Source organism: Peromyscus leucopus, chromosome 11 (assembly GCF_004664715.2).
Source record: "Peromyscus leucopus breed LL Stock chromosome 11, UCI_PerLeu_2.1, whole genome shotgun sequence".
In the NCBI taxonomy this organism is placed as follows: domain Eukaryota; kingdom Metazoa; phylum Chordata; class Mammalia; order Rodentia; family Cricetidae; genus Peromyscus; species Peromyscus leucopus.
The window spans coordinates 36,249,019-36,275,099 of NC_051072.1; the positions used below are offsets into that span (position 1 = coordinate 36,249,019).

General features: G+C 39.0%; 1 protein-coding gene across 1 annotated transcript in view; it reads left to right on the plus strand.

Annotated features, from left to right (window-relative positions):
• Positions 1-209: 209 nt before the first annotated feature.
• Ddx4 (DEAD-box helicase 4) overlaps positions 210-26,081 on the plus strand; it is a 63,691-nt gene continuing 37,819 nt past the window's right edge. The window contains 8 exon segments of the mRNA XM_028883586.2: positions 210-312; positions 1,158-1,244; positions 8,262-8,319; positions 9,506-9,583; positions 13,705-13,782; positions 16,365-16,391; positions 16,394-16,414; positions 20,987-21,046. Coding sequence (XP_028739419.1) covers positions 1,173-1,244; positions 8,262-8,319; positions 9,506-9,583; positions 13,705-13,782; positions 16,365-16,391; positions 16,394-16,414; positions 20,987-21,046 — 394 coding nt within the window. The 5' untranslated portion in view covers positions 210-312; positions 1,158-1,172.

Below are 26,081 nucleotides of genomic sequence, written 5' to 3' on the forward strand. Positions count from 1 at the left end.
GGGCAGCCCGCCCCCGCAGGGCCTAACAGGCCGCACTGCCGAGCGGGGGTGGGGTGGGTGGGGTGGGGTGGGGGAGCCTGGGCTACATCCAGGGCCCAGAACGTGCGCCCCCCCCCTTCCGTGGGGCGGGAAGCCGCGCGGGTCCGCGGGCGCTGATTGGCTGGCGGGCCCGGTTGCCTGGTGCTCTTTGTTGTCCGGGCCCCCCCCACCTCCCGCGCACTCGACGCAGTGGGCGTCGTCGTCCGCACGCACGTGCAGCCGTTTAAGCCGCGCCGGCGGCCGCGAGGAGCCCAGGAAGCCCGGAGCGGGGAGGTGAGTGGGCTCGGCGGCGGCCTTGCCCTCGTCTCGGCCGTCGGCCATGGACGCCCGAGCCAGGCCCGGCGGCCTCCGGGGGTGCCGAGTCGGGACAGAGCCGGGGGGCCCCCCGGGCCTGCGTGCGGTTTGAGGCCGGCCTCGCGGGCCCTCTCCCGTCCCGACCTGCGGCTTCGGCTGTGCTGGGTGGCGCCGGTGTGAGCTCACACTTGGGGCCCCGCAGGGGAGGGAGGCCCAGGCGGCCGTCTCTGCTCAGCCCCTGGGCGGCCGTTTTCCGGGAGAAACGGTGTTTGACGGCGCCCCTGGGAAGCTCGACGCCCTAGGTCGAGGGGATTTGGGCCGCCACCTTCCGACGACGACGTCCTCCCCGTCCCGTCCCGTCTCCCGGGCCTCCACACATCCTGTGTTATCTTTGAAGGGACGCAAAGGGGAATTAACCTGGACGGTGGTGGCAGACACTACCTGCCCAGCCACCCCGGGAGGCAGCGAGCTCTTTGGGGATCCCTTGCGGGAGAGCAGACAGATTTTTGGGCAAACCTAGGCATTGCTGGGGACCTGGGGATTGCTTGAATGATTCACCTAGGCTGTGAAAGATTAAAAAAAAAAAAAAATGCTGGCTCTAAATATCACCCGTAGGCGAGAAGCAAAAAGGCTTTTTGGGGAAGATGATCACATTAGTCTAATAGCTGCAAGTGGTGTGTAGGGACAAAAAGATAATTTATAGTATATCAGTGCCCTGTGCTTCATTTACTATGTCTTTCACCAACAACACAGCCCCATAGTTGAAAGATAACTCTTCTGACGTGACCGTGGCCGAAAATGTATATACATATATTTTTTTAAAGGAACCTGTAGCTACCATGGGAGATGAAGATTGGGAAGCGGAAATCCTCAAACCTCACGTGTCTTCCTACGTTCCTGTATTTGAGAAGGTAATGAAACTCGCAGTGTAGAGCCATTAAATGCTGTGGATTTTTATCAGTTAAAAGTCAAACTGCTGAGGAAGTTCTAAATTATGATAGCCTGTTTAGTATTTATCTGCATGTGATCTTTATTAACTATTTTATGGGGAATGAGAAAAGCAGGCTAAGCTTCAAATTGAATAACGTCTAAATGGTATTTTGATAATCACAAGCAAAAGCTGTAATACCACCAGTGTAATTCAAATCTCAGTGCTTTAGGACTTACAGGTGAACACAAGCTTGTACAAATGTGCTTGAAAGTCTTGACAGATAACTTGTATAGAAAAAGTTGAAAGTAATGGTTTGATTGAAAAGTAAGGAGCTCAATGAGAATATATTAGGCTATAAAATATTAGATTTTTTTCTGAATGGTATTGGGGAGTTAAAATTGTAACTCAAGGAGCTTTGGGTTTATATATATATATATTTTCACACAAATTATTATTATTATTATTATTATTATTATTATTATTGGAATGTACTTTCTAAGATACTGTTTTTGGCCAGGCTCTGGTGGTGCACACCTTTAATTCCAGCACTTGGGAGGCAGAGGCAGGCAAATCTCTTGAATTCAAGTCCAGCCTGGCCTACAGAGAGAATCCAGGACAGCCAGGGCTACACAGAGAAACCCTGTTTGAAAAACCAAAAACCAAACCAAACCAAACCAACCAACCAACCAACCAAACAACCCCCTCTTTTTTTTTTTTGCAGAAGCTCCCTCACATTTAGAAGTTCCATTGTGTGTATATCAGTTCTGATTATAAGTGATGTCTTTGTGGAAATGCTTATTTTATACAAAAATAAAATATTCAGTGTTTTGATTTAGTTGGGTTGATTGATATGTGGACTTTGAATTCAGATACTCCAAATAATAATCTGAATGTATAATATTTTTTGGATTGAAACTTATTTTAGCACTAGCAGCTTTAGTGTTTATACACACACACACACACACACACACACACACACACGTATGTACACACACTGTTTTTTGTTTTTGTTTCTCTCTGTAGTCATGGCTGTCCTAGAACTAGTTCTGTAGACCAGGATGGCCTTGAACTCACAGAGATCTGCCTGGCTCTGCCTCCTGAGCAATTAAAGATGAGTGTCACCACTGCCTGGGTTAGTGTGGCATATTTATTATTTATTTACTTATTTAAAATAATTCATTTTTATTTTATGTGCATTGGTGTTTTGCCTGCATGTATACCTGTATGAGGGTGTTGAGTCACTTCGAACTGAAGTTACAGCTGCAATGTGGGTGCTGGGAATTGAACCTGGGTCTTTTGGAAGAGCAATCAGTGCTCTCAACTGCTGAGCCATCTCTCTAGCCCTATAGTTCTCTCTGAGTCATAAAAACATAACATTTTTGTAGACAGAGGCAAGTTACCTAAAAGTCTTGCTGTCTCATTAAATTTTTAGTATTTGTTTTTCAAAAATAATTTACATAGTTTTAATGATGTGCATAACAATATTTTTGATTTTTTACTTCAACACCAATTATGATTTCTTAAAAATAATATTTTACAATAATATAAAATTTTGTCAAAAGAATGTACCGTAATGTAATTTTCTTTGGCTTTTTAAGATAGTTGTAGTTTTCCCTTATCTTATTATCATTAGTATCCACAGCTGTGTTTAATTTGAAATTTTTTTTTTTCCAGAAATGGTCAGAGGACATTTAATGGCTTATTGTTCCTTCTGGTTCTTAATAGATTCATGATAAAAATTTACTGACACAGGCTCTGTTGTACTGGATTTTGTAAGTCATCTGTCTGATTTTTCTTTTCTTCAAGATTTTTATTGTCATGAAATGTTCTGTAAACAGCATTCTGCAGTGTGGAATGTGTTGTGTATATTTATTGCCCTGGGTTCCTGAAGGTGAATGGTGGTTAAATTTCTACCCCCTCCCTTCTTTCTCTCCTCCCCTCCTCCCTTGTCTAAATGCAGGGATTATAGGCCTGGGCCATCGAATCTGGAAGGTGGTTAGATCTTTCAAATATACCTTTTTGGAGTCTGTACTTTTAAGTAATATAACCATGTCTCTTGACATCGAGAATACTGAGTTGATAATTCTATCTTATGATTTAATATCGTTGTATGGAGCCAGTTTGTAGTAAGTTTCTTATTCTTGTCTTCAAACTTGACACTTGGTGCTGGTTTTACAATTTAGTGACTTGGCTTAGTTAACCTGAAGGAACATAATACAATCCATAGTTTTGTTGGCCTTCCTTGTTTGAGTAAAAAATGCAGATGATAAGGGTAAATAATATTCTTATGGAGGAAAATCCTAAGGTCTTTTATTCAGAATTTTTTAAAGACACTATTTTGAGTGTTCCCAGTGAATTTTTATTTCCATTTTGAATTTAGTGGTTTTAAAATAATCTTGTGCTAATATCATTGTAAACAGTATCTGTGATCAGATTTTTAATGAGCATTCTTTGAGGTATAATAATATATACTTTGAAATATTAGGGCAGTGTTCTGCTAGCTCTTGGAACTTCTAAAATCTAGATTTGGAAGTAAACGTTCCACCTAAGGATAGAATAAAAGATGTGATTGTTAGTTAATTGTCCGCGTTGTGCTCTTACCCTGCAAGAAAATGTCACGAAACACAACAGAATCCGCTAATAAGAGTTTTATTAAAGATAAAGGGACAGAGAGTGCGCAGGCCTGTGGGAGAGACACGTGTGTGGAGAAGGAACCGGGAACATGGCCCTGGATTTTAAAGGCTGGGTGTGCACAGGTCACGTCACTACTCCACGAATGTGCATAGATCACATGGCCACGTTGTGCGCTTACGTCGCCATGGAACGTCACAGATCCTGGTCAAGCGAGACGCCTTGACCCGGAAATGGCTATCTTGACCTGGAACTGGCTAGGCGGAAGTGTCCAGGTCCGCCGGGCATCCTGGTTACGAGAGACGCCCTGACTCGGAAATGGCTATCCTGACCTGGAACTGGCTAGGCAGAAGTGTCCACCAGTGACTGTGGGGGCGTGTAGTGAACCCTTCAATTATGAAAAGCTGTTTAGCAATGTAGTCCAGAAGTCAGTTGTTACACATTTGTATATTGTTGGCATATTGGGATGAGTGTGTTAGATACTCACTTTGATTACTGTACTGTGATGCTTTTTGTTAACGAAGAGTAATTCTAAATAGTGATCATTTCTGTGTAAGGCCTATTTGTCTTTTGGGTACATTTTAGGATAAACTCCTGAAAATTAAAGTGGAAATAGATTGAGTTAATCTCTCCATAATTGTAATGTTATTAAGCAGTAATAGCAGTTAGTAATAGTTGATGAAATAAATATGTAGATGACATCTCAGACTTAACAGTAAGAATATAGGTAAACAAAACTGTATTCATTTAATGATATTTGTAGCTACACTGAGAGAATATGGGTCACATATTTTAAAGTTTCTATATTGGTGTATTTGGGTGGCTTAGGAGACAACAAATGGTTTTTAGCTGCTTGTTCTAAAAGCAAATGAATAACATGACCTATGATTTATTCAACATATTTTTACTTAATCCTGTGTGCTATACATAGTGTTGAACATGATAAAATACTTTCTTTCAAAGACATTGTATTTTAGGAGACAGAATAAACACATTCGAGAAACAACTAACTACCTGGCAGAAAGAGCCATAAAAACAGAAGTGTGAGTCTGTTATGTTGGGGTAGGTTTAGATCAAGGGAGAGGGATGGCTTCCTAGAGGCACCGACTTGTGAAGATCAGTACACAGAAAGCTTAGATGCATAATGAGCAAAAAAAAAAAAAAAAAAAAAAAAAAAAAAAAAAAAAAAAAAAAAAAAAAAAAAAAAAAAAAAAAAAAAAAAAAAAAAAAAAAAAAAAAAAAATAATGGAAACATGAGAACATTTTTTTTTTTTTTTTTTTTTTTTTTTTTTTTTTTTTTTTTTTTTTTTAATAAACATATCGATGGAACATACATACATGTGGAATAGATATGGAACGTGTGTGTGTGTGCGCGCGTGCACGTGCACGCCTGTATAAGTGTATGGTGTGTTCCTTGGATTACACCCATACCTAAAAGTTGAATGATTATCTCTGTATTAGAGCTTGGGGAAAATCAGGTAGAGTAAGAGTGTAATGGAGACCAGATATAGAGTTGCACATCTTAGGTCCCAACTCCCAAACCCTCAAATGGCAGTGCCACTGACAGTGTCCAAAGGGCTGAGCTCAGACTGGACTCGAGACAGGGTGAACAAGGATTGGTAGTGCAGATAGATAGATAGATAGATAGATAGATAGATAGATAGATAGATAGATAGAGGCTTAACATTGAGCATTCCCCAGAACTGGTGAAACAGGTTTCTGCCTGCCAGGAGTAGCTACTTTAGCTCAGTATTAGCACATACCTGTCACATATCTGAGCCCCATGCTAGCCTTCTGGCTCTTTGGGTATCTATTAGCAGTACCTTGTAATGCATGTCAAAGCCACCCTGGAGCCTGCAACTCCCTCCCCACTCCCTTAAACTTCCAGGCTGTTCCAGTTTACAGCTTCATGTTGTAATAAAATGGACCATTACCATTTATCAGTAAGGTTTTTGCTCTGTTTGACTGATATCACCCTGTCCATTGGTAAAGCTGGTTGGATAATTCTTGTTTTGGTATCTGGTAGCTATAAATGTGGGCTTTTTATTATAGCAGTTTTCTAGGGCATTTGAGGGACACTGTTGTTTTTGCTCTTAATGACAACTTTGGAAACTATCTGGATGATTGCTGAGCTATATAAAAGTTTTGAAAGTCACTTTAGTGTCTTTTATGAGAGAAATTTTAGGAAAGTGTTACCTGAAAATAGCCATCTTGGTGCACTCTTTTCAACTTTGGCACACACTTGGAAGAACTTACCTGAAGGAAGACTGTGACTTTAATGTGATCATTTGACTACAATAATACCTATAAGTAGATATACCTATAATACTTATAAGTGTAGGTCGCTTCATTCTTAAATTATTTGTGTTGAATTTCAGAGCTATAATCTGAAAGTTTTTTTATCTTAGAAGAAGCTTACATAAGAAGAAATAAAGGTGCTGGAAGTGAGAAAAAAATTACTTAAATTGTCATTAACACAGAGAAACCCTGAGAAATACTGGAAGGTTCAAAGGTTACCTTGGTATTTAGTTATTGATTTTGTAACACAAGTTGAATCTCCTAAGCCCATTGATTAGTATAATACTGCCACATAATGCACGTGCATCTACAGCAGAGTTGTTAGACTAGAAACAGGAACAGTGAGTATTTGAGGGCATTGGTAATCTTCAACTACTGCTTACTCAGGTTAATTGAAATTACTCGCGAATATTTTCACCCAATAGCTGGTGATTCACCCACTTCATTGAATTTGAAATATAACCCCAGAATTCATATAGTTTTCATAAATGAGTATTCTTTCAAGTCAGTTCTTTAAGTATAGATATATTATTTTAGTTCAGTTGAATTATTTATACAATAGTAGTGCTTCTTAAAACATTTTTTTGAGACAAAATCTTCTTAGTAGCCCAAGTTGGCCTCAATCTCTCTATCTTCCTGTCTTAGCATCCTGAGTGCTAGCATGCCTAGTCACAGTGAAAGTTTTAAAGTATGTTTACTGTGAACCTGCCTTCTGATAACTTTGTCCTGTGTTCTACTTTAGCTTGTAGCATTGGTAAGTTCTGTGAAATGCTGAGCTCTGCAAACAATATTGTGTGTTGTCATTGGTTTATTTACTTAATAACAGTTTATACTTTCAGGTATGTGGGTCAGCAAACCCTTCATTTAAAGTACTAGACAGTGAATGATTTACATGTTGTAGGTTTTAGTCTCATCCACAGCTTGGCTATTGCAGCTACTGATATAGTCATAGATTAATGAATCGCTGTGCTCCATTAAATTGTTTATAGAAATGGGTAGCCCACCAGTTTTGGCCCATGGCTGTAGTTTATTATTTCATAATTCCAAGTGATAATTTCATATCACACCTATAATGCTAAGGTTATTATGTCTTAGAAAAACTAGTGAGGCTACATTTAGTGACCTAGAAAATCTCACTGTTATCATGGTTTTGATGCAGTTCTATAGTAGTGTCTTCTTCCTTTCACTGCAGGTTTGCTGTTCACGATTTCAGTTACCAGTAGATAGCTGTGGGGTGAAAATAGTAAGTGGGAAATTTCAGAAGTAAATAATTGGTATTTAAATTGCATGTCATTCTGAGTAGCATGTTAAAACTTGCCATCACCCCCCTTTGTCTTGCCTAGAGAGTGAGTCATCCCTTTGTCTGGTATATCCATGCTGTATACACTACCTTTCTGGCGTGAGTTTGTGACCCATGATCACCTGACATATGTCAGAGGGTCACTAGTAGCTCAGTCTTACATTAGAATGTTTCTGTCCTCTGCCTCACTTTATCTCATTATATGGGCATACGTCCGAGCACAAGGGAGGTGAATAAAGAACAATACAGGTTTTTACAGTCTGCGGCCATAATTGTTTGATTTTCTTACTGTGCCAAATCCATAAACCTTACCAAAGGCATACATGTATAAGAAAAAGTATCTCAGCCGGGCGTTGGTGGCGCACGCCTTTAATCCCAGCACTCGGGAGGCAGAGCCAGGTGGATCTCTGTGAGTTCGAGGCCAGCCTGGGCTACCAAGTGAGCTCCAGGAAAGGCGCAAAGCTACACAGAGAACCCTGTCTCGAAAAAAAAAAAAAAAAAAAAAAAAAAAAAAGAAAAAGAAAAAAGAAAAAAAAAGAAAAAAAAGAAAAAGTATCTCATGTATTTTGTGTGTATGAGAGAGGGAAAGAAGAAGTGAGGTGAAGAGAGAAAGAGAAAGTGTATGAATGGAGATACTACTGGTTTCAGGCACGGAGGGTCTTAGAATTTATTTCTCATGAAAAAGGAAGGGACTGTAATTTTCTGTTTGTGAAATAGATGACATGTTCTTATTATTCAGAGTTGAAAACGTGGTTTTCTTTCTTACAGGATAAATACTCTTCTGGAGCAAATGGAGACACTTTTAACAGGTCTTCAGTTTCATCAGGTATGTGTTAAGGCAAGATGGTTTTTTTTTGAGGTTAAAGGTTTTGTATAATACTTAAGGAGTAGACTGATAGATATAGAGAGTTTTTTAATTTTCTAGTGAGGATTTATTCTAGTTTGGATATTTTGGATAGTGAAACTCATATCTAAAGATGATACAGTGTTAGAGACCGTATTATTTAATTTAGAGAGTGCTGTAAAACTTTTTCCAACCTGTGGGTTGCATATTTGGCTTCCAGTTGCTAAAGCATTGTCAGGCCTCCTGATATAAGGGAGCAGGATAGATGGTAAAATTATTAAAATAGGTCCTAATTATGATGTTTGTCCAAAAAACAACCGTTTAGGCCAGACACTGTCATACTGTCAAGAGCATGAGTTTCTTTGGCATCAGAAAACTAATTTATCAAAGTTCCCAAGAGAATGAGAGCTAAGTTTCAAAATAAAGGATCGCAATCTATTCTGCTGCTCCTAACCCCTCTCCTGTAAAATTTTTATTGGAGCTGCCCACCTTCCCTGCACGTGTACTACTACTACATGCTGTAGAATTAATGTGTACAGGAACATGGTAGACTCGGACTTGAGTAAGAAATTAAAGCACGGCAGTCGTCTTTGGCTTGCTTGAAACAGGCTGAAATGTGACTGCTGCTGTACAGTGAAAGATTTTTTTTTTAATGGTAAAATGTACATAACAGTGACCATCTTCACCATTATTTTTATTATGTGCATTGTGTGTGTGTGTGTGTGTGTGTGTGTGTGTGTGTAGGCCAAAAGATAACTTTATGGACTAGGTTCTCCCTTCACTCTTAGGTGTTTGAAACTTTAGGGAATCAAACTCAGATGGTCTTGTACAGCAAGAACTTTCTAGTTTCTGAGTCATCTTGCCAGCCCTGATCTTTGCCATTAAAAATTAGAAAAGATTGACTTTTATTTATGTGTATGGGTGTAATTTAACTTTGAGGAAGTATCTCATAAATTCCTAATACTGGCCTAGAGCTTACGTTGTAGGGAAGGTTGTCTGAATTTGTCACCTTCCTACCTCAGCTTCTCGGGTAGCTTGTCTCTGCCACTTTTCTTGTTAGTAAATAAAATCCCTCTGTTATGTGTGCGGCACAGTGTGTGTGTGTGTGTGTGTGTGTGTGTGTGTGTGTGTGTGTATTTGATTTGCTTTGAAATGTTATTTGCGTTAGAAATGGAAGATGGACCTTCTGGAAGAGATCATTTCATGAGAAGTGGATTTTCCTCTGGAAGAAATTTGGGAAACAGAGGTAAGTGTGGTCTTCCTATAATCTGAACTGTTGACTAATGACATAGGGGCTTTGACTGGCTATTTATGCAAAATTAAGTGGGCTATAACTCAGTGGATGGAAGGTTTTGTTGGTATGATGAATGAATTTTTATTTAATGTCTGGTATGCAGGGATGGGGCAGAGAGACAAAGACAGGCATGCTCAGCTAACTTCAAACACTGTCTAGTATAATCCATGCTGGCCTTAACCCACACTGGCCATAAACTCTCCATGTGTGTAATAGAGTGCAGACAGGTATTGAACTTGTGACCCTCCTTCCACAGCCTCCTAAGTGCTGGTAGCAGAGGCCTGTGCTACCACATCAGAGAATGCCAGTGCACTTTACTGCTGTTTTGCTTCCTTGGGATATAAGACATAGTTAAGTTGACTGACTACATGGACAGATTGCTGTTTAAGTTCAGATTTCAGGAACTGATGTGAGAAGAATGTTTGTATAACCTTTGGAGGGTAGAATAAAAGGACCTCCTTGAGTGTTAAGTTTTCTTAACAAAAACCAGTATGGGAGATAGCTCTATTAGCTTATCAATATTGAGTTTAAGAAGTTATTTTACCAAGGTTGAATTTATTTATTTATTTTTGAGACAGGGTCTCTGGGAGTCCAAACTGGCCTTGAATTTGCTGTGTAGCTGAGACTGGCCTTAAACTCTAGTCGCCACCTTCCAAATGATGCAATTATAGGCATCACTAAGCCTGACAAGACTGGATTTTAAAATTGTATTTTTAGAGCAATCAATACTTGCCATGTGTGGTGGATCCTGTAATTCTTGCACTTGACAGGCTGAGGCAGGAGGATTTTGAATTTAAGGCTGCTCTGAACTGTACTCAAAACCCTGTCTCAAAACAAATGAACAAACAAAAAGCTAGAAACACTTGGGTTTGTAGATATTAATAGAGCTAAATATCTTCATTTTTCCATAATTAATTGAGTTTATATTAAAGTGCTGAAAACATTTTGTACTATGTTTTATTATAATACAATAGCCTGTTATTAAAATTCCATGTTAACTTTAACCTGTATGAGCCTTTTATCTTTCAAGGCATAGCATAGCTGGTACTGTTTGGTAGTTTTAAAACACCTAACACTCATTCTTAAATTGGTCTTTTGAAAAACTTTATTGAATTTTCAGTTGCTATCATAATTAAGGTATTTCATTTGACATCTGGAAAATCTTACTTCTTATTTATATACAGACACAAATTTGAATTTTATATTTGAGTATATTCTTTCTACTAATTGTTAATATAATCTGTAAGTATTAAAGTACATTTTGTTTTTAAATGTTTACATATTAAGTTATGTTGCTGATTTGGATCATATAATTAATTTTTTTTCATTTAAAAGACATTTCTTTTTTTTTTTTTTTTTTTTTTTTTTTTGATTTTTCGAGACAGGGTTTCTCTGTGTAGCTTTGCACCTTTCCTGGAACTCACTTGGTAGCCCAGGCTGGCCTCGAACTCACAAAGATCCGCCTGGCTCTGCCTCCCGAGTGCTGGGATTAAAAGACATTTCTTTAAAAGATAGTTTTACTTTGTAGCCTGTCTACCTTGGACTTGCTATGTAAACCAGACTGGCCTTGAACTTGAGTGATCCTTTTGCCTCTCTCTGCCTCCTAAGTGCTAGGATTATAGTGGTGTCCCACCACACCCAGATAGATCATGTAATTGGGTGAGCTAAAAGGTTCCAGTGTTGGTTTTTCTAGCTCCTACTAACAGTAGAAATAGTTAATATCTTAGTATTATATTTAGGAGAGAATTAACAATGTAGTTATATTTTCAAATTTTAAAGAGGTTACATGATACATTTTGATGTGGGCTTCTAAATAATTGAGTAGAAGACTATAATTTCAGGGATTTATTTCTTCCTTCCCTCCCTCCCTTCCCTCCCTCCCTCCTCCTTCCTCCTCCCTCCCTCCTTCTTCCTTCCTTTTTTCCTTTCTTTTAGTGCTGGGCTTAAAAACATGCTGCTGTGCCTCACCTCAATACTTTTTCAGTGAGAAAATGACCAATGTAAAAGGTTTTATCATAAGTTATTTTCATTGTTTTAGTTTGAAATACACATTTTTTTTTTTAAAAAAAAAAAGTCAGAGCTCTGTGAGTTAGGTGTGGGGATGTACATACATAGTTCCAACACTAAGGAAGCTTAGCAGTGCGTGGGTTCAGAACCAGCCCAGAGCTGCGCAGTAAGATCTGCCTCAAACAAAACCAGAAATCCCTCTTGGGTGAATGCCAATAGCTTTAAAAATTATCTTTGTACTTTGTGAACTCAGAAGTTTATAGATTCATGAGTATGTTTTTTCCTTATGACTGACTTAGCATTTTATATGGTTTAATTGTGGCAGTGTTGTTTGAACTTGTATAGTTCAATGTGTGTTAATGTGTTTTTTATTTTATTCTTAGAAATGCAATGTACTGCTTAGCTTTTTATGTCTTTCAAATGGTGGCTGAAATCTTTAAATTCTTGAATTACATACAGTCCTTAAGATATGATGAAAATATTCCACTGTTGGACTGTGTCATTAACACATGATTGTTGGAGTTTTGAAGGTTTCCTTCATCATTTCAAAACTGGAATGTTACAGAGATGAGTAAGACAGTTTATAGGGCTCATAGAGAATGTGTTTTCCAGTTGTAGTGTAGAATAACAGTGCGTGCTGATTTGGATGTCTCTGTTGCTCCTTTCTGTTCCAGGTAGAAAGGGTGGTAAGGTGAGGAGCTGTGTGTGTGTGAGGAGGGGGGATACTTAAAATACACTGTATGAAATTCTGTAAGAATTAATGAAAATACTGTAAACAATAACCGACTGTGCTCCTTGTCGTGGTATCACTGACTTTAAGATTATTTTTCTTTTATGAGGTTCTTGGCAGTGTTGCCCAGGCTGGTCCAAACTCCAGGGATCAAAGGATTCTCCTGCCTCAGCCTCCTGTGTAGCTGGAACTGCAAGTGTGTCCTACCTACCAAGCAACTGGTTCTTAGTGGTAGAGAAACACGTGGGACATTACAAAGAAGGGAATAGTGCTATCTGGAACATGGAAGAACTACACGTGGTTCGTTAGAGTGCTAGAAAAGACTTCACAGAGGAATTGGTCTGCTGAAGGATGAAAATTTCAATAGGGAAAAACCAGGAAGGCAGGGAATGCCTTGCCAAAAGGAATATCATATAGAAAGGAACAAAAGACTAGATGTCCAGTGCGGAAATGGGTTTTTTAGTGACCTGGCAAGATGACTCATTTGCTCTATGAGTGTGATGCCCTGAGTTCAGTCCCCCAGTTCCAGAGTGGAAGGAGAAGATAAACTGAAAGCTATCTTGTGATCTTTCACGTATGTGCCATGACACATGCGCGCGCACACACACACACACACACACACACACACGCCGAAAAAGCTAGGTGTGGTGTCACACACCCTTAATCCCAGCACAGAGAAGCAGAAGCAGGTGTTGGAAGCTAGCCTGGTTTACCTAGTGAGTTCTAGGCCAGCCAGGGCTACATAGTCAGAATTCGTCTCAAAAAGAGAATGAAGGTAGGAGGCTGGCAAGGTGGCTCGGCCCAAGGTGCTTTGTGCTAAGCTGACAGCTGAGCTGGGGTCTCGAACCCACACGGTGGAAGGATGCAGTCCATCCTCTGACCTTCACCTGCATGCTCACACAGAACATCAGAGTGTAAAAAATGTTTCTAAAGTAGGAACTTCGGAAGAGATAAAAGTATTAGGAAAATAATAGAACAATTAAAACAGAACATAGTGCCGAATTTTCCGTAGTGAAGATTATCGTGTGGACTGAATTTAATACCTTGGGCTATCGAGGTGAGGAGGATTCAGTATCTAGAAAATCATAAAGTGAATTCCTGATTAAAGGTAAAAGAATGAATAGACCTTACATTTTACCACTAGTAAATTTATGATTTTTACTTTGGACTCATAACTTGAGAATTATAAATAATATACTTGCAAGTTATTTTTTTTTAAGTCCCTTTTCTATTTTCTTACTGTCTGTAAAAGTCATCTAACCCTAAAGATTCATTTCATTCCTATTTGTTAATGACAGTTATGCATATTAAGAAGTTTAACTATAAACTTTTTCAGATATTGGCGAGTCTAGTAAAAGAGAGAACACACCTTCAGCTGGGAGCTTTGGAAGAGGAAAGGGCTTTGGAAACAGAGGTAATTACTTACAGTATTTTACAAACAAAATTTTAGTTGACTCCTAGGTTCCCAGTTATGTTTTTTTAGAAAATAAAACAAAGAATGTGGCATGCTAGAAATTATGAGGATCACAAAGTATTTTCATTTAGATATAGTATAAAAGCCATGGTTTGTGCTGCTTTGGGTATATGCAGTGTTCCACTTGTCTTTTTAAAAGATTTGTTTTTATTACTGTTTGTAGTGTATGTGTGGGCGCACGTGTACTGCGGTGTATGTGTGGGCACACTTGTATGCGTGTATTGTCCACGTTACTGCGGTGTATGTGTGGGCACAGTGTACTCGTGTTGTTGGGCACACTTGTACTGCGGTGTATGTGTGGGCGCACGTGTACTGCGGTGTATGTGTGGGCGCACGGGTACTGCGGTGTATGTGTGGGCGCACGGGTACTGCGGTGTATGTGTGGGCGCACATGTACTGCGGTGTATGTGGGGCGCAGTGTATGCGGTGTATGTGTGGGCGCACGGGTACTGCGGTGTATGTGTGGGCGCATGGGTACTGCGGTGTATGTGTGGGTGCACGGGTACTGCGGTGTATGTGTGGAGGACAAAAACCTTTCCAGGTATTGTTCTCTCCTTCCACCATGTGGACTCCAGGGATTGACTTCAGGTCAGCAGGCTTTTGCAGCAAGCACTCTTCTTACCCTGTTGGGCCATCTTGCTGGTCTTCCACTTTGCCTTTTCCTCTTGCTTTAGTATCATTGGTTCACTATACATGAGCCCCAATTCTTTCCTCCTTTACTACTCAGTTCCCTGGGGAGACTTGTTTATACCTCAGTAGGAGAACCTGTGTGCTCATCTGTAGCTGAGCAAAGGAAGACCAGGAATGTATGGGTGAGAGAGCTTCCCAGTCTTTTCAGAAACTGAATGCTGACTCTTCCTTAGGACAGGGATGAGAGGAGCAAGCAGCAATTGAGAGCGGTGGAATAGTCATTTTCTCAAGCAAAATCGATGATTGCAAATGCTTAAGTGACAGTAATAATTTAAAACATAGGGTTTTTTTGTAGAAATATTATTATTTTTTAGGGATTGCATCTATCTTTTGAAAGGAAGTATCTGCTAAAGAATTTTTTTGGTCAATCATACAGTGAAGCTCTTGGGTACTTGCTCTTATATGAGAATTATATGTTAAATTTCCATGGTGTTTTATTGCTGGGGGCCCCTTAAATTTGGTTAAACCTGAGGATGTCAAGTGACTTGAGATAACACGTATATATCATGTATAAATTGAACAACTGTACAAATAATTCATTAGTTCTTATATTAAAGAAGCTTAATTGTAACTGAGTACTTTATAATGTAGTTAAGACCATGATTGATAGGTAGGTATTTATATTGACATTTAATTTTAAGGTATGTATCCCCACATATCTTTTCTCTGTGTGATAGAGAGTGGGACAGGCTAGGGTGTCTCACTATGCTGTCCAGGTAGGCAACTAACTCGTTAATTCAAGTGATACTCTATAACCAGCTTCCGAGTAGCTAGGGCTACAGACATGCACCACCATACCTAGCTCCTTGAGTATTTTTACACTAAAGACCATTTTGTTAAGAGTCAGCATTTTGGAGACAGATCCCTCTCTGAACCCAGAGCTCACTGATCTGGCTAGACTGCCTGGCCAGCAAACCGCAAAGATCCTCTGGTCTTGCTTCCTCAGTGCAGGAGTTAGAGGCACACACCATTGTGTTTTTTCACTTCCTTTTCATGTTCATTTCAGTGCTTTTTCTGAGTGGTGCTGGGAATTGAACTCAAGCCCTCGTGCTTACGTGGCAGGCACTTGATCGTGAGCCGTCTCCTCAGCCCCAAATTTGAATTTTTTTAAATTTTTGAATAGAAAGTCAGTAATGGTTATAATGATACATATTGTTGTTTTACCTGCATATATATATATAGGAATATAGGGTATTTGAGATAATATAAAATTTACTGAAATGTCTTTTAAACTTAAAAGAGTAGAGCCAATAACTTGATGAAGCAGAAACAAGTATAATTTGAATTGGTTCTCATACTGTATCTGTATATGTAGTTGTATAAGTTTATCTCATTTTGAATGTCATCAAAACTAGCTGTCCCTGAAAAGTATTTTATACTTTTAAAACAGATTTTATGTGTATATGCATGTTCTATGTGTTTCTGTACACATGCCATGGAGGCTAAAAGTGGGCATCCGATCTCTTGGAGCTGGAATTACAGGCATTTGTAAGCCACCTGCTGAGTGTTTCATCTGAACCCTTGCCCTCTGATAGATCTGGAAGCACTCTTTTTTTTTTTTTTTGTTTTTTTGTTTTTTTGAGACAGGGGGTCTTTGTTAGCTTTGTGCCTTTCCTGAACTCACTTGTGCCCAGGCTGCCTCTAACACAAAATCCAGCCTGCCTCTGCCTCCCCAAGTGGCTGGGGATAAAGCGGACGCACCCACCACACCCAGTCCTGGAACACTCTTAACTGCTGAGCCAGCTCCAGTTCTGAAAATCGTTTTTAAAACTGTAGTAGAGGTAAAACAAATTTTTTCAGAAAGTTGAAGTTTCCTTTTGTATTTTGTATAGGTTTTTTAAATAACAAGTTTGAAGAAGGTATAGCTCTGGTTTCTGGAAAGGTAAGTTGTGTTTTTGTGGCAACTTTAAACATACCCAATTTCAGAACAGGCTAGAAGATCAGATGGCATTTACCGGAGCCGCACTAAGTTATTTAGCCATTTCAATGAAGCAGCTACAGGGACCTTAGGCAAGGATGTAGACAAAGAAGTCGGGCATCTTTAATTTGGTACTTTGCCACTTGCCTTAGTTCTATCAATAAAGTACAGCCATTGAAAATTGTTACATCTGTACACACAGGTACAGGTAGTAGAAAAAGGTAAGTCAAGAGTTAGAAGTCTACTCTAGGGAAATGTAGTTGCCCCAAGCCTGATGATCTGAGCTCACTCTCCAGGACACATGGTGGGAGGACAACTGATTCCTGAAATTTGCTCTCTCACCTCCACGTGTGCCTGTGGCCCCCTCAGACATACATAAAATAATTAAATAGATTTAAGGAAAATAAATTTGAAGCCACGTGTAGCAGCTCATACCTTTAATCCCAGCATTTGGAAGGCAGAGGCAGGTGGGTCTCTGTATGTTCGAGCTAGTCTGGTCTACAGAGTGAGTTTCCAGGACAGCCAGTGCTTCATAGGGAGACCCCTCCTTGAAAAAAAAAAATCAATTCAACCCCACCCCAGTGTAAATGCTGGAGCTGTTTAAATTCCAGGAAGTCTAAGAGGAAGATGGCTAAAATGTGAGTCTCTCTTCAAAGTAGAGCCATGTCTAAGGTATTAATACTCTGGAGAAGTAGAATAATGTTATCAAAAAGTCAATAATGCTTTCTCAAGTCTGATGGACAAGGTTTGTGTGGGGTCTTATATATAAAGAGCATCTCTGGTGATTCTAATGTGCCTTTTGTTTGAAAACCACTGACCTGTAGAATCCTCAGGACATTGGGTTCCAGAGCTTATTCACTTCTTGGCCCTGGTTACCTGCTAGTTGAGCGACATTAAAACAAATTAGTCACTCTAAGCCTGTATTTATTACTCTGTAGACTGGAGACCATCCATTTTTTGTGCTATTTAGGCTGTTAGTAAAAGAACAAAGCACAATACTAATATTTGTGGTAAATATTTAATAAATGTCATTTTTTTTGTCATTAGATACTTGAGGTTTGACTCTTGAATGGAGCTCAGTGGTAGTCTTATAGGCACAAGACCCTGGGTTCCATCTCCTAGACTGGAACAAAGAGAATGGGTGGGGAGCTTATTTTATTATATGCTTTGATTCCCAAAGTCAAAACCAAGACTAGACACAATCACTAAAACTCTTTAAAAATTGAGATTGAGTAATTGTTGCTTTTGAGACATGGACTTACTCTGTAGCCCAGGCTGGCCTTAAACTGGGCAGTCCTCTTGGCTCAGCTTCCTGAGTGCAGTGCTGGAACTTTAGATATGAGCCACCATTCCTGGTTTAGATTGGATTGTAGTGTATGAAATAAGACAGTTTCTTGTAATTATTGTTTTTACCCTGCCCCATTCAAAAGAAAACATATAACATAGAATTAATATTCATGAGGGAAAAGTCAACATAAATTTTAAACTATGTTCTTATTTTAATCAAAGAATATAAAAAAAGAATTAATATTCATAAGGGAAAAATCACTTAAAATGTGTCTACTTTTGAGTTCTAGTTTTAATCTAATTTTAACTTAGGTACTAGATGTATTAGTTGTGTTTTCTCCTCATGTGACAAAAGCAACTTCAGGAGTTTGTCTGAAGAAGTCGGTGATCCGTGGTGGTGGTGGTGGTGGTGGTGGTGGTAAGGCCTGGCAGTGGGAGTGCGAAATGGCTGCTTCTGTTGTACACACAGTGAGGAGGCAGAGAAAAGGATACTGGTGATGCCCGGCCCACCCTTTCTTTTTCTTCAGCTCAGGACTCTAGTACATGGGTAGTGATAGCCACACACAGGGTGGATCTTCTTCCTTCATTTTTTCAGACTCTCTGGAAACATCCTCACAGACATGCCCAGAGTTGTGCTCTTACATGATTCCACATCCAGTCAAGCTGACAATGAAACTTTACCATCGTAATGATCAAGATTATTTCTATCGAACCACAAGTTTTCCACTTTCCCCATTTGAATCCTTTCTAGCAATTGTGGTTCCAATAACAGCAGAGCATAAATCAAGTTCTCATTATGCTAAAGAGAGCTTTTCCCCAAAATGGCTTTTCCTTTTGTCTATCTCTGATTTCATTGCTAATTAACCCTAAAGATGAAAAATGACACCTACAGATGAAATTCTTTCAGACTCACAGTTACAGGCAAATCTAGGAATGGGTGAGCATCACCATAGCACCTTTGCTTGCAACACATGGAGTGTCTGTGATTCTTTGCCCAGCTTGGTATAGTATAATGATCAGGGCTGGAGATTTTGGAGTTGGGTGCCTGAAATTTGAAACCCAGACCATCCTGGGAGTTGTAGTGTCTTAAAAACATTATTTAACTTTTTTTTTTAAACATCCTCTGTTTATAAGATGAGGAGTATAGCCATTGGACACAGATTTTGTGAGGGTTAAAGTTAATTCAGCAAAGCAAAACTGGGTGTGATTGCCTGTACCTTTAGTCCAAGCTCTGGGAATACTAAGATAGGAATATCAGGCCAGGCATAGTGGTTTCTCCCTTTAACCTCAGCACTTAGGAGGCAGAGGCAGGTGGATATCTGTGGGTTCAAGGTCAGCCTGGTCCACAGAGAGAGTTTCAGGACAGTTAGGGCTACAAAGAGAGACCCTGCCTTAAAAAACACAACACAACACAGCAAAACAATACAAAAAGATAGGACAGTCACTTGTGCCCAGGAGTTTAAGACCATCCTGGCAAATGTAGTAAGACTCTGTTTCTGACAGATAGGAAGGAAGGCAGAAAGGAAGGAATGTATTAATGATTTATTTAGAACAGTGCCAGGGGCATAAGTTATACGTGACATCATTTTTATACCATGCAATTAATAGGTTATAACTATTTAATTTTATTTAATTTTCATTTATTCTTGGTTTTATCTTCTATATCCACAAAGATCACTTCTTATTTTAAACTTATTTCTAAATGGTTAGATTCACAAGAAGTTAGAAAAATAGTATAGAATTGATTTTTCTCCAAGTTCTCCTAATGCCATTATTCTATTTTACCTCTTAAAGTGACCAAACTAAATACAGGTTGTTTTAGGGGAATAATTGATGAAAGATAATATAAGACCCCTTCCTTTTTGCCAGGTCCTAAAGTGATCTATAGGATATTTTTCAAATACAGATGTGTTAGCTCTCACCTCATTATCTCAAAGTCAGTCTTCTTTCTAAAAGCCCTTTTTTTCCAAATATATTTCTTAAATCTTCTTTTCGAGAAAGTTGTGCTAAATGATTCTAGGAATATATGCTTGCTGGACAATGGTGGCACATGCCTTTAATCCCAGCACTCCGGAAGCAGAGGCAGGCGGATCTCTGAGAGTTCAAGGGCAGCCTGATCTAAAAGTCAAGTTCCAGGACAGCCAGGACTGTTACACAGAGAAACTTCATCTTGAAACACACACACACACACACACACACACACACACACACACACACACAGTCAAAGAGGGACCTTCAGCTAGGTATCAAGATCATGTTTAAAAAATATAAAAGAAGGAGGCCGGAGAGATGGCTCAGAGGTTAAGAGGACTGGCTGAACTTCTAGAGGTCCTGAGTTCAATTCCTGGCAACCACATGGTGGCTCACAGCCATCTGTAGTGAGATCAGATTCCCTCTTCTGGTATGCAGGCATAGCGTAAATGCAGATAGAGCACTCATGTATATATAAAATAGATAAATCTTAAAAAATATAAAAAACCCCATTAACTATGCAGTACTTTTGTGCACGAGTTTAGATGATCACCTGTAAGCTGTTTGGTCACTCGACATCATTGCCATTTGTTTAAAGTTCTTGAATATTGGACCTTAGTGACGTGTAAAAGATACCTTGAAACTATCTCTGTATTTCCCAAATATGCCTTTGCTGTAACTTGAAGATCTTAGTGTTATATTAATAACATAAAACTCTGAGAATGGAGCTTAAGCATTTATTTTCACCCGGTTCACTTGGGTGTCTTTCAATGTTGTGATTGATCCTCACACCACCGTTTAGAGAAAGTCTTGGAAGTGTACTGGCACTGTCATTAAAACAGAAAAGCCATTGGGTAATTGAGTGACTTAATTAGGGAAAAGTGAGGAAAAGTTTGCATGGATTTAAGAAAGCACCACTGTCTAGCATTATTAAGAATGGTAATTACAGAAAAGGAAATGAGGGCATTTCAAATAGAACAGTCTTGTGTCTCTAGTAGCTCATGAATGCTTTTCAGAGCCATATGATTACTTGTGGAAGTTTTTCTTTTTGTATTTTTTTGTCTAGCACAACAGTGAGCAAATATTGACATACATAGACACTCTGTATAGGGAATTTACCCTGAGCAATGTTTTTATGTTTCTAGTAAAATTATCTTAAGAAATGCAATGTTTATATTTCAGCTTGGAAAATATTCCTATTAAGTTCTATTCTGTTCTTTAGCTTTTATGCCATTAAAGTTACTTCGATGCTATTCACATGTTATGTTTCTCTTCAAGAGTCTAATAATGACTGTGAAGACAATCCAACTCGGAGCAGAGGGTTTTCCAAGAGAGGCGGTAAGGAGGATGCATTGAACAGTTTGTGTGTAAGACAAAACTGAACTGACAAAACCAACTTTAGAAAGGCTGAAAGAAAAGAAATGAAAGCCTAAGAAATATGGTGGTATATGCTCCCTGCTCCTAATCCTTGAGCAGCTATTTGAAGGTCCACCTCTAATGTCATTAGATATTTGGTTTTTTCCTTAGGATCTCAAGAATGTGCCATCATTTACAAAAGAGAGATGTTTAGTGTCTTGATCAATCACAATTTAGATGAACTGAGAATGAATTTGTTTCTGAAAAAGGTCATTAGAAATTTGGAAGAAAAGCCGAAATAGCTCAGTTGGGAGGGTGTTAGACTGAAGAAATTTGGAAGAGGCAAGAAATTGCACATTATTTTTTGTTCAGATCTCATTGATAGTCCATCATTCTTTGTTAATTCTATCTCTAATGAATTTGAGGTGAGATGGTATATTACAATTATTCATACTTTTTTAATATATAGAGAGACATGTTAAGACAATAGTAGCAATACCTTCAAAGAACGCCAGTGAAATTATGATAGAGTACTCACTCGAGTACTCATCTATGCATCTCTGTAATAAAAGCTTTTTTGTTTGGAACTCCATCACGGTATGACTTGGGAGCGTCTTTTGTTTTACCTTTGAGATAATTAGCTGACTGAACAGTATGCTTCCCCTCCCTCCCCAGTGAAGCTATCACTCAGTTTCAGATTGAAGAAAGGCTGTTTCCTAAATTAAGCCTTATGATAATTTTGCAAAGATATGATAGTGGAGAGAAAAACAAAATTTAAAAAAAAATTCTCATTGAAAAAAAAAACCCACAACAGAAACAACAGTGCTATCCATCAAACCCAGGGCCTCCTGTGCTCCCTAAGATCTCCACCACTAGCTGCCTCCCCAGCCCTCATTCTCTTCCCCATTTCTTTCTTTCCTGTTTTTTTTGTAAAATACTTTTTTGGTGGGTTCCCTCCCCCCCTCTTCCAGACAGGGTTTCTCTGTAGCTTTGGAGCCTGTCCTGGAACTCACTCTGTAGCCCGGGCTGGCCTCAAACTCACAGAGATCCGCCTGCCTCTGCCTCCCAAATGCTGGGATTAAAGGCGTGCACCACTACTGCCCAGCCTTCCTTGTTTCTTACAACCAGTTTTTTTGATACCAGCTGTTTGGAAAAGATTGTTCATATTTTAAATATTCTGATTGTTTTCTGGAGAATGATGAATGTTTGTGTGTAGCCATAAGTTTCTCTGGTCCTGTCTGGACCCATGGTCACACAGCCGCTTGTAAAATAATCACTCAGAGGCTTAATATTAATTGTAGATTATATGGCCTATGGGTCAGACTTCTTATTAGCAAGCTCTTATAACTTAACCCATTTTTATTAATCTGTATGTGGCCGTGGCATTACTGGTCTGCTGGCGTCTTGTTGCTCCTTCAGCGGCAGGCTGGTGTCTCCTTGACTCATTGTCTCATCCTGAGTTTGAATGTCCCACCTAACCTTATCCTGTCCTGCCATAGGCCAGTGTAGCTTTATTTATCATCCAGTCAGAGCAACACATATTCACAGCATACAGAAAGACATCCCACAGCATTTGTCTTACCTTTAAGTCAGATTAATTCGTATTTAAATGAGGAAGCCAGAAGTCATTTGGAGCAGTCTGTTCGTGTTTCTGACTTAAAGCAGTGTAGGATGATTAGCTTGGACAGAGCCATTTTCTAGGGTCTTCTTGATTCCTGTTCCCTGGAGACATACATATTTTAGACTAGGAAGCTAGCACATGGCCACTCAGTGAATGTGTGTGTGCTTATTTTGTAATATGATATACATAATTTATTACTAGGTAGCTCAATACTTAAGAAAACTGAACACCTCAATTTATTCACCACACCTAGGTTAAGAAATAGAAATTACTAGCACCTCAGAAAATCCACTTTTTATACTTATCTTCACTTAGAAACAATGCATTCTGAAGGTTAATTTTATTCTGACTTCTAAATGTATAATTTTCTCTCTCTTTCTGCTTGATATAAAGGGACTAATATAGCAGGTGCTGTTTTGTTTTTTGTTTTTTTTTTTGGCTCCTGTTTAATGTTCTAGGAGAGCCATTTATGATATTGCTCTTATAGATCATTAACATCACTGAAAATAGTCTTTTTTCCCTACTAATAACAAGTGTTGGGGTTGTTTTCAGTTTGGGACTACTATGAAAGTGATGCAGTGAATGTTCTAGTATTTTTGTACATTGGTATACATTTAGGAGTAGAATTACTGGTTAATGGGCTATGGAAAGTTTTAGCTTTAAAATACATTATGAAACATTTCAAAGAGTTTATAATGCTAAGATATCCCTCACATCTATACGCTTTGCACTTTTCCTTTTTCATCTGAACAGTTCACTGAGTTTTTTTGTTGAACCTCATTATGCTTTTAGTTTTCATTTACTTTTGTATATAAAGTAGGAGTCAGAGGCAGACAAAATAGCTCAGTGGGAAAGAGTACTGCACAAGCTTCTAGGTTTTCTAGCCACATTTTATGATTTTCACTATGGAGTCCTTAAACATCTTCCTAATTGAGTTATTGGTATTTTGTGATACATACCACTTTTCTTTGAATTAATACTTCATATATTATAAAATTTGCCAGTTGATTTCAGTATGTTCACTCTGTTGTACAACTTTGGCTAATTCTAGAACATGGAGCAACGTGTTAAAATGAGTGCAGGATTTCTTTTGGAAGAGAATGAAAATATTCTTTTCTGAAGATTATTACCATACATTATCAGAAACTGCTAATGAAATATAGGCCATATCTCTTCTTACCTTTGAATTCAGGACTCATTACCTCTAGAATGTACTGTTGGAACTGAGCTTATAGCTCAGTGGTAGAGCATGCATATGGCCCTGAGTGTGATTCCTAGTGCTGTTCTTTCCAAATGATAATGTTACTTAGGAAGTAACATTTAAAGTAGTTAATTTAAAAACAATTTAATGACTCAGAAAAGTAAAGAATACTCTGTTATGAATGAACATTTATATATGGATACCTATATTTAGCAAGAACATTTTTCTGCATTTCCTTCAAAGCCTGGAAAAACTTAAGAATTATAGGATGGTAGAAGATGGTCTACTTTATATTTCATCTCCCCTTAACTGACTGGTTTATATTCTGTCCATATTTTGATAAAAAGTTAACATATATCTGTCACTACTAATTCATTATATTTTAAGATACCTGCTGGGTATGGTGGTTCACATCTCTAATCCCAGGACTTGAGAGGCTGAGGCAGAGGATTGCTGTAAATTTGAGGCTGGACTGGGCTATAGAGTAAACTCAAGGATAGTTTGGAACACATAGGAAACCAACCCTTTCTTAGTTTCCATGTTCAAGAAAGTGTCAGTCTGTTTGATTGATTGTTAATTTTGTGTTCTGTTCTTCCGTCAATCTGTTTATTTTAACAAGGTAATTGTTAAGATTATGGGACCAAAGAGCTTGTGCCGCTTCTTTAAGGTAGTATTGCCTATCTTGAGGGAAGGCATAACACCCATGTCCCTTCCATCTCTGGTTAATATTCTAATATAACTTGGAACTGGCATGAACTCTGGAGGAGCAGGGCGTGCTTCTTTAAATGCTTGCTTCTATTCTGTGTAGACATATAACGTAAAGATACTAAAGGTGCCAGAGCACAGAGGGGATAGATTGGCGACCCAGCTTGTACTTAGAGAAAAGAATAGTGTGACTGAAATTTTAAAGCACAGCACATAAGTTCAACAAAAACGAATCAAAAGTAGATCTGAGAAATTATAGTGGAAATGGAAAACAAAATGTAGTTAACTGATTGGAAACTGAGTAGAATGTCTGCTTGCCCACCATATACCTAAATATCTTCTAAGAGAAAACAAGGGGAAGGCAAAGAGGAAAGACGACTATTCAAAGGGAATAGATAAGACTTCTAGTTAGTCATAAGAGTTCTGAGCATATTAAATAAAAACAAATTCCTAATCTCATGCATATATTGAAATTAAAGTGTTTCAAAGGTTGAAATCACTGGAAAGGGCAGGAGATACATAATAGTAAGTAGGTTACAGTATAGAATACTATATTCAGAATGTTGAGGAATAGCTTTGAGTCCAGATTGCTGTATTCAGATAGTTAGGTGCCAGTGAGAAATTATGCTATTCAAGTAAAAACAGTATTTAACACTTACAAGATATTATAGATAATACTACAAAAATAACTATGAAATCAAAGGCAGAAGAAGGCAACAAGAAGCCTGGAGGAGGAGAGAAGCATCAGTGAGGAGTGCTAATGAGATGACTGCATATGTAAAGGCACATGGCTGCCAAGGCTGATGGCCTGAGTTCATTCCTGGGACCCACCATGGTAGAAGGATAGAGTCACCTGAGAAGTTGTTCTCAGACCTGTGCGAGTGCTGTGACATGCATGCAGCACCCCCATACACACACACACACACACACACACACACACACACACACACACACACACACAAAATAAAGTAGTAGAGTTTTCCCAGGGGCCTGCCCTGAGAAGATTCCTCCCAAGGTCCTGGGGGAGACGCTATGTCCAGCGTGGGGTAAGCTGAGGGAAAATAATCTATGTACACCATGCTCTTTATTTCTTTGTCCATTTACTTTATTTCTCTAAGACAAAATTCTGTCTATAGAGCTTCAGCTCCATCCTCACATACAGCTCCTCTCTGTACCTACTGCCTGTAACTAACTAAGCTCCTATGCTTTCGACCTCATCTTCGTCCACTAAGCTCCTCTGCTTTCGTCCTCCATCTTTCCTTCCTTGCCCTTTATGCCTTTACTCTGCCTTCTTCTCTTCTCTCTGGCCACAAGGTTCTGTCTACTGTCCACAGAAATTGCCTTCTTTGTCTCATGACCACACAACTCTACTCTGGCCAGGAATCCTGCCCCATCCTTCACTCTACCTAGATATGCGAAAACCTCCTTTGTTCTGAGTTAATTGCTCTGGAATGTCATTTTCCCTGTCTGGGGAAGAGAGGTCTGAGCTT